At 39.7% G+C, this 18,234-nt stretch overlaps 1 protein-coding gene across 1 annotated transcript in view; it reads right to left on the minus strand.

Annotated features, from left to right (window-relative positions):
- Nucleotides 1-1,605: 1,605 nt before the first annotated feature.
- Nucleotides 1,606-18,234, minus strand: part of chst15b (carbohydrate (N-acetylgalactosamine 4-sulfate 6-O) sulfotransferase 15b) — a 38,931-nt gene continuing 22,302 nt past the window's right edge. Inside the window, exons 2-8 of the mRNA XM_085284856.1 lie at nucleotides 14,418-15,023; nucleotides 12,713-13,052; nucleotides 8,869-9,009; nucleotides 5,335-5,491; nucleotides 3,940-4,096; nucleotides 2,672-2,819; nucleotides 1,606-2,126 (exon numbers count right to left, since the gene is read on the minus strand). Coding sequence (XP_085140982.1) covers nucleotides 1,927-2,126; nucleotides 2,672-2,819; nucleotides 3,940-4,096; nucleotides 5,335-5,491; nucleotides 8,869-9,009; nucleotides 12,713-13,052; nucleotides 14,418-14,858 — 1,584 coding nt within the window. The 5' untranslated portion in view covers nucleotides 14,859-15,023 and the 3' untranslated portion in view covers nucleotides 1,606-1,926. The remainder of the gene's footprint in view (nucleotides 2,127-2,671; nucleotides 2,820-3,939; nucleotides 4,097-5,334; nucleotides 5,492-8,868; nucleotides 9,010-12,712; nucleotides 13,053-14,417; nucleotides 15,024-18,234) is intronic.

Consider the following 18,234-nt stretch of genomic DNA (forward strand, 5'->3'; position numbering starts at 1 on the left):
CATTTTCACAGTCTCATATTTTCGTAATTGAAGTCATGCAACATTGTTTTAAAGACGTGAAATATTGTTTTTTGGGGGAATTTTTCTGGCAATATTTTGCTCCTTTGTAGGTGTGCTTCTGTATAAACTGTGAAATTATTTGCATTGTTAAATTAATTTGAGCTATGTGTTTCAGCAACACTCTGCAGCTACAGAAGTCCAAGAATAAACAATGCTATCAATCAATTTTCCCTCGAGTTTGGGCCTTCCTCCAGACGTTGGCAAAGCGGTGACTCATTCAGCACCACTTATTAAAAGAGTATTTTTTTTACCCTAGAGAAAATCCAAAAGTGGAGGAGTGGACATTGCAATCGTCTACATGCTGCTTATGATACTGATGACCCGACAAGACAGACTGCATGTAAGACTGTGCAGTGCTCTGTATGATTTGGTGATGTTCAGTACAGGAGCTCCACAGGAGACTGTGCTGTCTTACTGCTCACCTTGCAAACCTCAGAACTTTGATTCATGCCACCTGCAGAAATACTCTGATTACTCCGCAGTTGTTGGATGAGGTTGGAAGTGGAATGAGGAGCAGTACAGAGCACTAGTGGATAATTTTGTGGAGTGGTCTTGAAGAAATTGTCTTCTGGATGCAAATAAAGGACAGAGGACAGCTATAGAGCTTGTGGACCAGAAATGCTGATGTGGCGGAGGAGCACCTGGACATCCATGTCAGCAGCAGGCTGAACCAATACAGAGGCTGTATGCCAAAAAGGTACGAACAGGCTCTTCTTTCTTTTCTATAGAAAGAGATGATTTTTCAATGTGTACAGCAAAATGTTGGAGATTTTCTATCAGTCTGCTGTGATCAGTGTACTGTACTTTGCTGAGGTCTACTTGGGGAGCAGCATAGGAGGTAGTGACTCCAGCACTGGTTAACTAATGAGGTAGGCTGGTCTGTGACTGTACAGAGCCAGCCCAGAAGCTGTGATGGAGAGAAGGTTACTGAACAAACTGTTATCCATTATGGATTATCCTGACTCTCTGCACCTCTTACCGTACAGGCAGCAGAGCACCTTCTCTAACAGACTGATTAAGCTCTGCTGCAACAAAAACAGATACAGGAAATCTTTCATACCACATGGACTATTATGCATAATACAATATAACTATCTGGCAGGAAGTCATCTGCCAGATAATAAGTCCTTCAATTTAATTCAGAAACTATTTCTTTTAATTTCCTGTTAAAATCTCTGCTAACATTTAACATGAGACAAACCATTGTATTAATTTTGAGGATAACATATATTCCATTTCACATCTGTGTTTTTAACCTTTTAGTCTTGAATGAGGCCAATTTTAAGACTGCAGTTACACCTTCTTCACAGTAGAGGGCGCTGTTGTTTCACTAATCCATTGTGCCCCTACAAGCTCGTTTCACTATGCCATATTTACAATCCTTCTGATAAAGGTACAATCAAAGTAATTTGTCTCTGTGAGTATAGCTATCTTGGAAGAAAAGGACCAAAACTAGTAGATCTCATCTTTTCTCATCTCATCTTTCAGTCCTGTCGGACGTCTTCCTCTTTAAATTAATTAAACATAAAGAGACAACGTAATATCTTCAGTTTCACTATTTAATTTTGGTACATCTGGTTAAAAAAAACAACAACAACAATCAGGGCCAAGAACAACTCAACTCTCGCTCACACACTCTCACACAAAACCACCACACTTGCTTGTGCTATTTTTCTATCGTTGATTCATCTCTGCTTTTATAACTTAAAAAAATAATTTAAATAAAAAAACATAGATTTTATTGTTTTTGTTTTTTAATGGGCACTTGAGAGAGATGAAGTCCAAAGGGGCTGGTTGACACATCAGTGGTATTTTTTTTTCTTTCTTTCTTTTTCTAAAATAACAGGAGTTGTGATGTTGGGATGTTCAGAGTTTAGAGTTATTCTCCCAGAGGAAGGAGTCATTCTGCAGCACTTTGGCCAATTTTTCATTGAACGGTGTGTAGAAGTCCCGCAGGATGTCTTTAGTGATGGGCAGCATGGGTCCTAGGTTTTTGTCAGCTGGCCTCCTGGTGTTTGACGCCGGGCTTCTTGTGATTTCTGACTCAATTTCTTTTGTCAGCGGCCCTGTGAAAAACACAGAAACATTTCTTTCACACCCCCTCGTTCTGGTCCACTTATTTTGATTTTGACGCAACACTAAACAAATGGAACAAAATAGTGAGAAAGGCAAAAGATTCTCTGGAAGGTAATCACACCTTAGATGGTGTTGGCAGCTCTTTGAAGAGCTAAGTCTGAGCTTTGGGGCAATTACACTGTGGGATAAACCAGTGAGTTCAGAGGAAGGAAGCTTCCACAAAGCTGGAAGGGGCTGTTTTTGGCTGTCATATTCATACACTCAAACCTGTGTGCGTGTGTGGTAAACTGTTCACGATTACTCCTAAGTGGAGATTTTATACTCCCGTATTCTGCATCGACAGATTTTAATTATATCGTTGCATGCCATTTTAAAGTGACATTTGTTTGCACAGGTTTTAGGTCGACGCATTCGTTTTTCTAATAATCACATTCACTGCTACACTACATATCCATATTTGTATGTATCTAGGGCACTGTTTGGAACTGTACTGATCAGAGTCCCCATGACTACACTTACTCACTTGTTCACTTACCCAGGTTAAGGAACTCGAAGACTTGATGCATTGTGTATTTCCTGTTAGAGGCATGGTCTTCCAACCTTAGGACCAGAATTTGTTTCCTGCTGAAGATGGTCAGCCAGTCCATTAAGTACACAATGTATAAGCCAACTTGCAATCTGACCTGAGGGCACAGAAGAAGAAAGTCAACATGAGATAAGAAATTCCTATGCAAGGTGATTTTCCCTCTTTTGTAAAAGTGCAAATTGAAATAATCTAAAGATTTAATAATCTTTAAATTATTTTCTGGTCAAAACAAGTATTTTAAAGATCTCAACTTGGGCTCTGGGAACACAGGATAGACGTTTCTTTTAATTTTCTGAGGTTTTATTTGAGACGTAGATTAAACCACTACACAATTCATCAACCCCAGAAATAAATGAGCACACTGATCTTTTGTGAGATCTCATCAAAGCATTTGCTCGTAGCCTAACCCTTGTTGAAATTGATTTTTGGATTCCTTTGTGACAGTTCACTGCAGAACAGTAGGTGTGCACAAAATACCCTGTCCTTTCGCCTTTTTAGCGAAAATTGAAAGGCCATTTAGAATCGATGATTACAAGCCAGCTCAGCAATTCCTTCTTTGTTAAATCAATTTGGTACAACAGTTTAGGTCAGACGTGTTCTCATGCTGGGGTTTATTTGTTTTTTTTCTCTAAGACACTAATCCAAGCTCTAAAACCTTTATCAAGAAACCACAGGCATGAGAGTCTGCTGTAGGGACAGCTGTAATGCTTCTCACATGGGCTAATAACTCTTATAGATATTTGCGGATGAACAATTAGGTCATCGCTAGAGAGCAAACATGCTTATGAAGGGCCATAAAGACTGTTGGAGAACCTCTAAATACAAGGCAGCATAAAGGGAAAGCCAACAGAGGACAATCCTCATCCCCATCTCACACAGTCTGCCTCAGGGTGCTATGAGAAAAGCTGACCTAACACCGGCCCGGGCACTGGCTGGCACTAATACGTGGTCCATGAGTAAGAAGCAAGTTCACAGGAAAACGAGCTTTTGTAGTACACAAAGAGGCTTGAGGTGTTGAACTGCTCAGTGGTCCCACAGTGCTGCCAATCCTTTCCATTAAGTCTGTCCTGCGAACTTTAGCGTTTGCTAATGAAGCACGGACTTCTCTCCATCTGTCTTTTCTTACTTTCTTCGTTCCCACCAGCTAATCAACTGGTCACTAAGTGCCGCTTTTCAGCGGAGCTTTGAGACAAAAGCAGGAGGCGGGGAACACTCACTGGCATGGCGTTGTTGACGGTGGTGTTGTACACACAGGAGCGCATTGTGAACTCCGTAAGGCACCCCTCAAACAACTGCAGTGACTCTGACACCTTCTCGTGGAAATCCTCTGCAGACTTATTGGCACTACCAAAGTAAAGGTAGTCAGAGTACAGCCTGCAAGACAAGAGACAAATTTGAACATGGAAAAGACATCTCATTATGTTTCAGGTTTTTGTCTTCAAGCATTTACAAGCTGTAATATCACAGATATATTTCCTCTTCTCTGGTATTTTTAATATGTCTCCTAATTAAACTGTAGACAGTCATCATATTGGTCCAGCAAGAGGAATCCCCAGTGCCTCAGCCTCCTCTGACAGCAAATTATTTTAGCTTGTTAAGCCAGCCAGATGTTTATTGATGCTGGCACTGGTCTTGACTCTTATCTCTGTCATCTTAGTGCTTCCATTATACTTCTGTTGTTCTCTCTTAAAATGAAAAAAGATATTTCGATTTTAATTAAGCTGCCAGATTAAGTGACAATTAAATGAATCAAAATAATCATTTGGGGTTCAATTTACTAAAAATTGCTACTCTTGTTTGCTTTCAGCCAGCCCTTGTGAAAGATTTCTCTCTGTAATTAATTTGATCAGTCAGTAATGGGTTCCAGAATTGACAGGCCTTCACAGAGAAACCCAGATGTCCAAATTAGGACCTACAATTTGGTATTTTGTCGTTTCCAGTCAGTCTGTTAATGTTTTGTATTTAGGCTTTTTTTCTAAGTCAACCAAAAGTATTCATAGTGAACTCAACTCAGTTCTTAATGGTTGACTCTATGACTGAAACATGTTTCTGCCCATATGTCAAATGAGAATGAAAGGGAATTGTGGCGACACTGATCCATATAAACTCTAAGTTGCAATTTAGTTTGAAATGTAAGATCGTATAGAGGAAATGCGGTACAGGGTGTAAACTGATCTCACCTAATAAAAATGACACAGCTAATCTAATTGAGCATGCAACTCATTTTTTCCTAGAATTGTTTCGGGGGAGAGGTTCCACGGGCCACGATTTGACAGACAGAAGCAATTACAGAGCATGCTTAGACATTCTCAGAAGTAAAAATCAACATTAACAGCGTTAAGAACCCTCCCCACCCCCGTCTAAACACATTATCACACAGGCATTCAGCTGTAAGGTCTCCACATGTCTGATAAAGGCATCATAATGATACTTTTGTAGCAGCCTGTCTGAGTAAAAGTCAACACATCTCTTGTGACAACAGGTCTTTTGTTTCTTATGAACCTGGAAAATGTCTGTCTGTGTCAGCAGTGTAAACACTTATGATAGGGGTGCAAAGACATGCACATCAGAACTAGATCTGCATCATCGCTAGCAAAGCAGATTTCTCCCACCTTTCCACTGGATCCCTGAGCATGACAATGAAGCGGGCATCAGGATGCAGGGCATGGATGAAGTCCTGGATAAGGAAGGGAGGCTCTCCCTTTGTTGTGTTGTCATAGAAATATACCCAAGCGTTGTTATCCCACATGGTGGATGCGCTGGCTTCTCCTGGAAAATACAGCCACAGTGCTTCAAGTAAAAACATGCACACATACACAAAAATATTGTGCAGTCACAGACACTTTTAGTTTTTAGTGTAAGGCTCATTATTTGTGTTTTTTGTGTATTTTTACCAAATATACACAGTACAGGATCCCTGTTAAATTACATCAAATTACTGTTATATGTGTTATCTTACACCTAATAATCTAAAACAACATAAAAACATCATACTAATACACTTTTGTATTGTTATTTTAGCGTTACTATTCTTATCACCATAAACGTATTTTATTGTAAAATGTGATGTTGATTGATATTTAAAAAAACAAACAGAATTTGGTATCTCGTTTGGCTTAAATGTAAACTGGCCAAATGTTATTAATCACTGAAAGTTGGGTTTTAGATGGTGGACAATACAAAATAAACAGTTTGGTTATTAAGAAATAATGGGCATGTATTGGGAAAACCATTGTTGTTGTTGTTTTTGCAACTAATTTTTAAGCCTATTTTCATTTTTCATTTCCGTTTTAGTTTGTCATTACCTGCAAATGATTGTCTGAGATTTAAATCGCACGTTGTTATGAAACTTGAAACATACAGCCTCTAAATTAAAGCTTGAAGTAAAACATGAAAGCAAAGGTCAATAAAATGAGATGTTCTAAAGCAAGTGCTCAATGGGAGAAAAAAGAAAGAAAAAAGACAAACAGCAAGGGCAGCTAAATAGTACAATGACTGCAGTCTTCAAATCCTTGTCCAGACTGGTGCTCATACCAAGTCAGAGGACATTGTTTCTCAAACAATTTAGGACCATAAACTTTATCAAGCCAAGCTGAGAAATGATATCCTGGATTCATTAGACTGTCTGCGCCTTCATTATCCTCTTATCTGTGAAGCAAAGCTGTATTTGGAAGGAACACAACAGGAGCCTTATCTGCCTCCCTTCCTCAGAAAAAAAGGGACGATAGCCAGGGCCTATTTTTTTGCGATGAAAACGGTGAGAGCGAAACAGGATCACTGTTAATGCTGTTAACACATAAAATGATACACACTGTGATCAAGTCTATTTAAAGGTCTCTGTATCCATTAAAAGGGCTTATTTTGGTCCAGAAGGAGGGCTGTACAGGACAAACAAATGCAGGAGCCAGACTGGTCTCTCTGGTGTTTCATAGTGGCTGGGTCTTGGCCGGGGGTTGAAAAGAATCAGAAGCCCAAGATCCTGGCCATAGGCCTGCGCCGTGCTGGGCTCTCCCAGGGCATCGTGTGAATACTGAGTGGGGTTTTGCTCCCCCACACCCCTCTAACTAGGATTATTTATTTGAAATCGCAAACAAAACAGTGCAACATGCTAAGCTGCACCCAATGCAGCGAGCCAAGTGTGAAAAGCCTGTTGTTGAAAATTGAAATCAGTTTTTTTTGTGACCGAGCAATTTCTTTGACACAGTGTTTAAGCGATGGAGGGGGAAAAAAGACAGAAACAGATAGTTGCAGAGGGGCTGGAGACAGGATATGCAGATAGAGGAAGGAGGTTTGTAAGACTTCACCACCCCACTGCGGGTATTATTGCTGTCCTGACACACACACACACACACACACACACACACATTCACACACGCATGCACACAAAACAATGATTCCCTTATACAGCACTTCAGTGAAGTGGCTAAGTGAGGCAGACGGAAGTCCAGTATTATTAAGCTGTTAGAGCCTCTCTTTAAGGCTTAGTCACTAGCTCGTTTAGAAATACCTTCCCTCACTGAAGTGAAAGTGGCTGCTACAGAGCGGCCCCATGCTTCATCCTCACTACCTGCTGCTTTAATAGTAGTTTTGTAATATTGGACACAAGATTACAGGCGAAGTTTAAAGTGAGTGTCAGGTCACCCCAGGCCCAATGCTATTGGCTGCAGCCCGACGAGGGCACAGAATGCTGCAGGACCACGTTCTATAGATGGATCACAACAGATACATGACCCGAGTAATTAATAAGATTCTCAGTAGAGAGTGGGGAACAATAGCTGTTCCCTGAAGCAGTGAAAGAAAACAGGAAGACAGAGGTTACACTCAACAGGAAATGTTTCCGCTTAGAAAACTACCAAGAGATGCGATTAGCAAGAAGTCAGGCAATGTTTTACACACTATCGCCTGTATCTTGTTGGCTTAGCTACCCAAAAACATGTTATTCTGATGATAATCAGTCTGTAATAGTTGGGTATTTTTTTGTGTGGGGAAATGCTGATATGCAGTTTCCTGTCATAATGTGCAACTCAAAGTTTGATTTACTGTGCTTGCATAGCACAAAAAGTGCAATATGATATTCAGTGTTTGCATTCTGCGCAATCTTAGTTCATATTAAATGCAAAATGTAGCTGGGTCACTTTGGAATATGAAGGTTTTGATGACAGTTAGATTTGAACTGGATCAAGGAATGATTTGTTTGAATTATACCTGCTCCTGTCACCTCATATTACTCATAATGTATTTATTCAAGAGACATTTCATTTAAGAGCATCAGTTCTTGTTTTCTTGTTCAAATATTGCAACAGTCCGCTTCAAAACTTTGCCTTTGGACTCAAATAAACCACATAGATTTGTTCGTCTACTGCGCAAAATTGTATGTCTGCCCTGAGACGGACTGCTGCCCGCACAGACATCTTGTCCTCTAACTGAACCTCTATATCGTTGCACTCAAGTCATTTCTGTTTGCTTGCAAAACTTCCACTTCTAAATCTCTGCTCCTGCTCCCAGCATTTTGCATAATGAGTGACAAACCAATTGCCAAGTGGTTAGTACTTATATCACATGGCTGCTAATCATCTGAGCAATGGGTACCAGGTTTTATGACCTTTCCCTGCTCTTTGGCAGTCCTTGTTAGATCCATTAAATTACTGCAATGGGACATAAACCAGGAAGGTAATGTTGCTCACATCCACTGGAGGCTGCTGTGCAGTAGGCATAGGGCAACTACAGTATATGTAGGTATTCAGTTGTGCTGACTGTTTAATTCTAAAGATTATAATCTTCCATTGTATAACTTTTAAAGCCTTTGTTAGCAAGTTACAGTAGCACCAAGTAGAAACGACACAGAGTGAATTTTCAACCACCCAGAAATTAAACTAGATTTGGGCCAGATGGTGGATTTGAACCAAGGACCTTCTTACTGTAAAGACCACCATGCTGCCCAAAAATATTTTAAGTCTATTTTATAAATCTCGGTCCCAATATGCTACTAAGACGATAATTATCCATGTTATCCACACTGGCTAACAACTAGTGGTGCAGAGCCCAGTTGGAAAATGCTTCAATAAATTTTAATTCGAAGTGTTGCAATAATATATGTTATAATAGTTTCATTTCTACAAATGGGAGCTGGCTGTCATCTCACTTACCTATGATCATATCAGGTTGGCTGGATCTGCTGGTATTTGCTGTGAGGTTGCCCTGGATTTGGTAAGCAGCCTGATCGAACAAGTCCAAGTAGTCTTCCACTGGGTATCGATCATGGAAGCCCTCACTGAGACGAATGATACCTGACAGAGAAAAAGATGTTGACTTTAGGCAGGTATATTTTAGAATTTTTTGCTAAGTTATTACACTTAAAAAGCTGTTGGAGTGGATACGTTGGCTTTAAATGGGATTCTAGAAGCAAAAGTGGGTGTGTTTTCAGTCCCGCCTTCTTTTTTCTCTACATGTGTTTCTGTGCTCACACTAAAGGGGGTCATTAGGGTTTTGTTGTTGTCCTGACTGCAGGATGACCTAATAAAATCCAAGTAAAGATCCAATCCAAATTCAGCAGGGAGTACTGTCTCTGCTCACTTTCTCGTCTGTCCAATTAAAGGCCAATGTCAAGTTAATCCTTAAAATGCAGGACTAGCAAATGTGTTTTCCATCTTAGCTGCTGTGGTGTACATTATAATTATAATTTAGTAGGCTATCGTGGAGATATGGTTTAGGACTTGGGAGCATCCATGCAGCATAAGGATAATGAGGTAACTCAGGCGGCTGTTACTTTCAGCGATGCTTTGATGGTGTCCTATTAAACCACCTTTTCTTAGGAGGAAAAACATGATTAGAAAACTCAAGTAAACTCTCCAAACACCCAGTCTGCATCTTTACTCATCCAGAACGGTCACACTTGTATGAGGTGTGATGGCTCTGGCGAGTCTTGCTTCAGTGCTTTTCTTTTTTTTCCCCCGTCCCTGTGCTTTTTCATATGAATTAGGCATAGAGCAGTTTTCAAAAAAGATTCAAAATGCTCCTCCAAGAAAGTTATGTAGCACGGATCGCATCAAATCACCTTTTTACTGCATCGACCGAGCAGCGCCTCGAGGGGGATCGAAATAAATAAATACAAAACAAGACCATTTGAATTCTGAGAGCTCTCAAAGGATGTCTTAAGAGAAAAGTGCTGATTAGCAGCCCGAAGTTCATGACTAGAAGGAATAGAGAGAAAGAAAGTGACAGCAAAGATGAAAGCGCACCCAACGAGGGGGAACAGTAACTGAGGGGGACCTGTGTCCTTGGGATATAACTGCATTTGCTGCTATGCAACATCACAAGCAGCAGAAAACACGGAGCATGAGGCAGACAAATTAAGGCAAACAACTCATCCACAACCCACAGCTTTACGAGCTTCAAATAATTATCAACTCAGATTAAACCCAACATATTAAAATAAGTATTGCATGCAGACTGATCAATCCACCAATTAGGTTTTGTGAGTCTCGAAAGGATTAGGGGCATAGTCAGCAACTGGATAAACTTCAAAGGGATAGATTTGGCTGTGACACTTAAGCCTCTTTTGATATTTGTGGTGAGAATTTGGATGATTTTTTTTCCAAAGATTGTGGCCAATACTGTATGTAGTGCCCTTAACAAGGAGTACACCAAAGCCATGAGTGAATTTATTCAAATCATTAAGTAACCTTTAGACAGACAGCTGCTGGAAAAATAAAATGTCAAATTAGTCATTGTTGAGTAGAAGAATAGCCCCCATCCCCAGAAATCACGGTGAAAATCGAGCGCTCGTATTGCACTCGTGTTATAGCGTAGCTTCATTTACTAAAAGATAATTATAAAATAATCTGAGCACTGCATATACAAAATTCAGTATAAAGCTGTTGTGTTATTGACTTCTGATTTTGAAATCAGAACTGAAAACAGAGCCATCGGTCAAAAGGCAGATCGCTCCCCTAAAGTTTAACTGCTGGGCTTTGTATTTCTTTATTTCAGGCACATATTAGTGAGACGCACGCGCTGACTCACTCGCTGATGTCCGCATCCTGGGCTGATGAAGGATTCCCATTATTCATGAGTCTTAATGACTCTTTCAGTATCAAAGAGAAACAAAAAAAACCTCATAGGTATGATGATCTGCTTGTTTAGAGACAACAATGCAAGAGAGAAAAAGAAATCTTGGCCTACTTAAGATTTTTACTACAAGCCTTATTATCAGCTAAATTTGTAATTAAAAATATTTCAGATGTAAGAGGAAATCGAGTAAAGCCTTCGTGGTGTCTAAAATCACTAAATCAAACCAAACAAGCGATTTAACATTCAACTTAAGGGTGTCCAGAGGGTTTTCTTCTCACATGAGGTGCATTCAGTCTCACTCCCGGGTCTTGCGTATCTTTTAATCCCATCTGTGATGGTGTGGTGGTTCTTTTTACATCACAGATGCTCGTGGAGGAAGAACACCACAATGTCAGGCACACTGTTAGAACTGCCATACGACCCAGATGTCTGCTGCGAGGCGGCTCTTACTTCTTGACGCACAGGGTTTTCTCTTTGTTTGTGCAAATGACTTGTTCGAGTTACCACCTGTTCAAACGCCTTGAGTGCCAAAATTATAAGCCGGAATTTTGGCAGTAATTTGTGTGCGTCTAAACAAACAAGCCAATATATTAACAGATAGTGTTAAACTCTCCATGAAATTGGCCAGTATTTTCACTATTTATCCATTATTTATTCAATATTCTATCCAATAAGAAGTAACAACTTTAATTGCCTTTATGCAACAGCTCTATCATAAAATGGAAAGATTTGTTGTGTAATTAAATAAACCTATAATTGCTCTGTTACTCTTTTCAAGGAGAGTGTAAAATTCAAATTTATGCACAGTGGGAACAGCCCAAATGATGCACCTAGAAGCTGAGGGAAGCAAATTTCACGGTAGAGAGATGTGTCGCAAGGAGCGACTGCAACATTAACGTGCTAAACAAGTGCAAAAAAACAGCATGCGTGGGTTCAGTGTGCCTGAAGAAGCTTCGGTTGTTTTTATGTTCCTTTCAAGTGCTTTCTACCACAGAGATAAGTCTATGTCACAGATGACAATAAAGCACAGTTAATCTAGCTCCTTCTGCGTATAGTTCTAGTCGAGCTGTTAATGAGCTTTGTTAGCACATAAGCTTAACCACACATACCAAGATGAGAAAGTTGCACTGGTAAGAGTCTAATGAAGGTGTAGAAGTACGCAGGAGGGGAACAGGGAATGGTTATAATTCAAATTGCTGCATAAAGATTGTAAATATACAATTAGGGATGTTGATCTGGGTCAACTCTCAGGCAGAAAATTAGCAGTTTCTGTTAATTGTAGTGCTTTTGTTTTGAGTATTAATTTCCCTGTAATTATACTGTAATTGCACTGGGAAAAGCTTATATAGCACCTTTCTTCTTAATTTTGAGCACTGAAAGCACTTTCTACTATAAGTCTCATTCACCCAGTGACACACACATTCATACAGTGCTTTTATCTATCCCTAAGCACTTTTATCTAACATTCACACAAACATCAGGGGCATCAGGGTTCAGTATCTTGCCCAAGGTTACTTGGGAATATAAAATATATTAATATAGATACATAATATGCTGGACAGCCGGGGTAGAAATTGGTAGAAAGCCTGAGACAGCTGGAAACTGAACTATATGGAACTAAATGTAAAAACAAATACATAAATGTGTATTTGTTTCAGAAAAGTCTTACTCTAACATTATTGTCAGTCAATACCCAAAGAACTCAAATTACCTACTAAAATATGCAGAAACTGTGCAATTCACGCATAAAACAATATGATGATAGTTATAGCATAGACAATTTCAATATTATGTCACTTAGTGGTTTTGTGGGGTCCACTGAGGCTATTTTACTGCCAAAATAATGACAGTGACTTGAGCTTAGCATATGTCATGGTCCCAGGCTCCCTTACCGCTCAAAATTACGTGTTCCTTACTCACCAAAACGTTTGCGGGTCCACCAGTGTGGCTCTTTGAAAGTTGTGAACTTCACGTCCGGGTGCAGCTTTAGTCTATCATACAGGTCTGTTGTGCCGCACTTTGGCTGACCAATGATATAGAAATAAGGAAGGCACCGCATGCGGTAGAGTTTCCTGTTGTGATGAAGCAAATGTTCGTGGAAAGTGTTCCTCAAGTGCTGGAAAACTGTTCTGAAGCGCCGCGAATAGCGTCCATATAAGTTTGTCCTGTATGGGTCGGAAGTGATATTCCCAGTGTATTCCTCATACCAGCAGGGGTTCTTGACACCAGGCAGAAATTTGCGAGGGATAACAGAAAACATCTGTAAATGCAGAGAAAGCAGGTTGCATCAGTCTGTTAGGCCATTTAGACATTTCACGCAAAACTTTTTGTAAACTCTCAATTATCATCGCACGGTAGAAGATGAATATGTTTGGGGTTTTTTGTATAGCCTACAGACCATTATTTTGGTAGGACTAGGCAAGCACTGTGTGCGTTCATGACAAGTTTGTGCAGCTAGAATGTGGTCTCTGGCAAATCAGACTTATAATAAATTAGAAACACAAGCAAGTGGCTTCATGCTAAATTTGTTGAGCAATGTTCCAATAAACACCAGCACACTCTATCATATCTGTACTGCTGATGCTCAGCCACATAGTCCAGCCATTCATACCTTTTTCCTTGTTCTGGAGGCTTTTTTGCATTCAGTCTGGTCTTGAATAGTTAAAACGAACATTAGCTGAATTGTGTTTGAGGGACTGATTTGGCCAGAAGGGAACATTGCAATTTGTGGCCATAAAAACAATCTAACTCAGATCCATTATCCACCCTCACACTCACAAAAAGAGCTTCAAATTCATTGTTGAGTAAGTGTGGAGGTGCAAACTCACAAAATGTTAACTTTCATTCTGGTAATTTTGTAACCAGATTAACCTCTAATCTCATCTCACACTTTCTGGTAGCACTACACATGAGCATGCATGCATTCATTCACATTGTTAAGATGTTATTTTTTTCTTTTTGTTGATGAAAGGCAGCAAATAATCACGTCACTATGACTTGCTTGCACTTTGTAAGACGTGGCTACTTTAAGGACAATTAATGCCGGATCCATCCACAGATGCAGTATTGATTGTCCTGCAGCCACTCTTTCCAATTCATTAGGTTGTTCAATAAGAAATTAGTTATATTGCAAATAGCCCAAGCACAAGCCATTATCATTACGATTAGCAATTAATTGAACTAAGCTTTGAGGTGAGACGAACAGTAAGAAAGCCTCAAGGCCAACATGCTGAAGGACCTCGAGATGGCTTTGAGCTTAAGGGGACCTATGTAATTATCTGGTTTGGCATAAAGAGTTATAGAAGGATTTCAGTGCAGGTTTATCTCTTTATGAATTAAATTAGACACTGTAGCCAATGGGGAATTACACCAGAGTAGCCGTATTCAGCCCTGGGTAGACAGCATGTAGGCAGGAATGCTGATTTCAATCACCTTTTCAACACATTTAATTATAGCACAAGGCTCTTCGGGCTGATTAAAGGAGTAATATAAATAGTTATATAGTACTGAAGTATGAATTTAATCAGTTTTAAATAAATCAATTTTGTGATAGCATTTGATATCCAAAGCCAAAGTCCATGCGTTAAATTGGAAAAAGAATATATAGAATAATTTGGATACTCACATGTGGCTCACTCTTAACCAGTGCTTTAAGCTCCGGAAGCTGTCTACTGCTCTGAAACTCCACCTTAGATGCAATGGATTTGACCACCATTTTAATATGTATGTAATCCTTGACCGAGGAGAGATTAAAGGTTAAAGGTCCTGGGCTGACCAGGCTGCTGAAGTGATAGGGAGAAGGGGTGAGGAGAAGGCCCTTTTTGTCCCCAGTCAGAATGTATGAAGCCGTGATGAGGAACATGACAGCCAGGCCAAACAGGAAGCTGTAGACACGGATCTTTCGGAACCACCCCAGGTTGCTCCATCGTCTTGGTAGATCCCGTTTTACCTCCAGAACTGCAAACAGGTTCATAGGTGTTTCATCCACCTGCAGGAGTAGCGGTCTCTTGCGGTAGTCCTCCACCGTGGAGCCCAGCAGGCTGTACTTGTAGTCCATCTGTGTCATGATGTCCACAGCCTGTGAGTCCCGGGCGTCCCAGCTCAAACACAGGGAGGTGTTATGGAGCAGGAGCCTTTCAGACAGGATGTTTTGAGATGGGTAAATAGCCAGTAGTTGATATCCATAATGGGTTATGGAGAACAGCCCACCTCATCCACTGACTTCTGCTAACTAAATGGAGAGAGACAGAGAAAGAAAGAAAACTAAGTGCGATGACTAGGTGTCAACATTATCTCACTGTTTTCATTATCTGGCTGAAATATTGTAAAAGAGCAGAATTATTATAAAAAAACTCATTTAAACCTCTCTGATTGTGTGAAATTGTGACGTTGCTATATTGTAATTACCTGCTGTGAATACGAAGAAAATATAAAATTGCAGCAGCTCACAAAATGTCAACATTTCTACCTCAACAAAGCGGTATAATCATGAGAAAAATGTAACTAATTGGAATGACTTCTTAAACTTCCTGTTTCAATCAGACATTACAGCAGCGCTCTACTCATTGTCCATCCTCCCATCCTTCCTGTGCATTGGAATCACAATATGGAAGAAACGATAAGGATGAGAGAGACATTCAGCCCAGAAACTATGAGGCTCTCACGGGGAGGGACATAGATATAAGAGATACGCAGCCGGGCCTGGACCACAGGAGGGATTATATTATCAGAAAATAGTATTCCTCACTGTGAAGTCACTTGGATCAACACTCACCTGCAGATAAAAAAGAACACCAATGTCTAAAGGGTGAAAGAAATGTTGATCTTTAAAGATAATGCTCTCGCAGTACTACCTTCTGGTTTTATCCTTGAGGTTTTCTTTGTGTCTAAAGGTAAGCCATAATGATTTGCTCTGAACAAAATACAGCAGGATGACAAAAAGGATACTTTTTAAAAGGGTGAGCAGAATGATTTTATAGCTGAAGGCTTTGGAAATGTTTCCCATCTTCACACTTGGAGCTGCATATATATATATATATTATACCCATGCAGTTGAAGCTGATGTATGCCATTCCTGCTCTTGCTCGCATACATCATAAGATAAGGGCACCGTGGAAGTGAGTCATTGCTCGTCCTCACAGCTGCTGATATTGTCTACCCCCAGCTACCCATTGCAGCTCTGTATTCCAGCAGCTTGCAGGCAGAGCTGATAAGAAGACGGAGTGACTGCCTCCCTGCTCAAGCAATGTCATTTACCCCCCGCTGGGCCATCAGGTTCACCCCACAGCAACAGTCTTTCTAGGAAACAGGTGTCGAAATAACAAGCTCTGCTCTGAAAAGGTTCCTTTCCAACCTACAAGAAGTTCACCTGACAGTACCTTCAGTTTGGAAAAGAAAGACGCAGATGTAAAATATGTTTTTGCTTTACGCCAGCAAAATAATGGATCTTAATCGATAGATTCTTCAGTTAAAGGATTGTACACTATAATCACAGCACTAAAGTTAGGATGACATTTACAGAATTAGACCTAACAAGCCCGCTGATTACTGTTGATGAGCATATCACTCTTCTGTATCACTCTTCTGTTCTGTTCCTTTATCAGTCAATTGGGGGTCATGGCAAAGACTACAAGGATGAAGGCAAAGAAAAATGGTGCATGAGGGTTACATATGAAGAGAGATCGAGACAGGTAAAACAGATGGATGGAAAATGCAAAAGCAAATAAGGGACGGTGTCATTGACACAACAATGTCACTCTCAAGGGAAGTTGCATCTAAATCAATCAGTCAGCTAGCTGTAGCAGTGGGTGACTGGCAGCTTGACAAATCTGCTATACTCATAAAGCAAATATGTTGCTCCTGTCCATCAAGTATGATGAAATAGCTTAACTGGAACTGAAATATGTGTAGAGGGCAGTGGACAAAGAGAACACAAAGTTGCATCATCTACCTTTTTCAGCTGATAAACCTTTAAATCTGTAATAATTAAAGCATGGATTTGAAGACTATCTGCACTGAAGGCCACCCGTCACATTCATTTTTCCACCTTTAGCATCCTTAATGCCTCTGAACACTGCCTGTAAGAAAGTAGCTGAAAAGTTTTTTTGCAACTAAGTTTTAAAGCATTAGTAATAATTCTTTCAATAATGTGTAATTAATCTATATTAAGCATTAAAAAATCTTAAACTATTATCTGGCCACTAGCTATTCAGTTCAATTCTTCCTATTAAATTCAGTGTACTGATACTGTGTTGCACCAACAACAAAAGTCAACCAAACAAATTTAAAGAGGAAACACAAAAATCTAGGTATAGTTTTACTGCTGATATCTATCTGTACTGACATCTATAAATAAGAGAAACACCCTTCAATCATCAATATTATTATGGGTGTTGACTTTGCATAGTTTGTTCACCAGCTTCCCTTGGCAGCACACATGTTTGAAACGCCACAGACACAACAACCAGCTGAGCAGAATCGCGTGAAGCATAAATAAATAAAAAAAATACAAATAAATATTATGGAAATCTGTTTATGTTTCATGTCTTTAAAAGAAGAAGAAAAATGGCATAAGAAATATTGGATTTTTTTTTTTTTTTTAATTGACAAATATTGGTATCTGTCCTAAGAGTCCTATTGATCGGGCTCCAATGCCCTGCAGCTTGTGAGTAGTGAGACTAAACCTCTTTTGAAGAAAGAAATCTCATCTGCAAATATGTCTTTACTCAAATGTAATGCAAATGACTGTGTGTGTGTTTTTTAAAGATAAAACTTGATATCAGACTAGGCTGAGATGTTTTAGCTATGAATAAAAAAAAATTGTGTGCATCTATCTGAATAGAACAGATTTGAGTGCAATATAGTATAAAACCATTTGTGTGCGTGTTCTAGTATAAAACCTGTTGAAAAGCTTTTTGTGCGTGCATCAGTACTTCATTTTCAGGTCTTTTTCAAACCACAGAATAATAAGACAGGATAAATTTGATAATACGATTTCGTGCTTTGTAAAATTAATAATGATCACTAAATATTTAATAAATTATTATCGCACAATCAATATCACCAGTAGTTTCAGATTTTATTTGAAATTGGCACTGAGAAATGAAATATCACTCATGTAGGGAGACCGCAGGTCAGGAAACTGGTTTGGCTGGAAAGATCAAACACATAACCACACAGATAACTCAAATTCATAATAACTGTAATTAACTTTGAATACATAAGCCTCAGTAGTAGTGGTGTACGTGCTGCGCTGACGGCTCCTTCCCTGTGTGGTACAAATGGAATTGGCCACAGTCTTAATAACTCATGAAAGCGAGGCCTCTCCATACTATCTACCCTGTCATTTAGGGACATATCAGCACAGCCAATCAGGCTGATTTGTTTAAAGTCTGCTGTCTGCTTTCCTCCAAGCTTCCCATCCCGGCTCTGGAAAAAAACAG

The sequence above is a fragment of the Mchenga conophoros genome, linkage group LG8 (assembly GCF_057382185.1).
Source record: "Mchenga conophoros isolate Kocher_MC1m ecotype Shallow Benthic linkage group LG8, M_conophoros_male_GT1.1, whole genome shotgun sequence".
NCBI lineage: Eukaryota > Metazoa > Chordata > Actinopteri > Cichliformes > Cichlidae > Mchenga > Mchenga conophoros.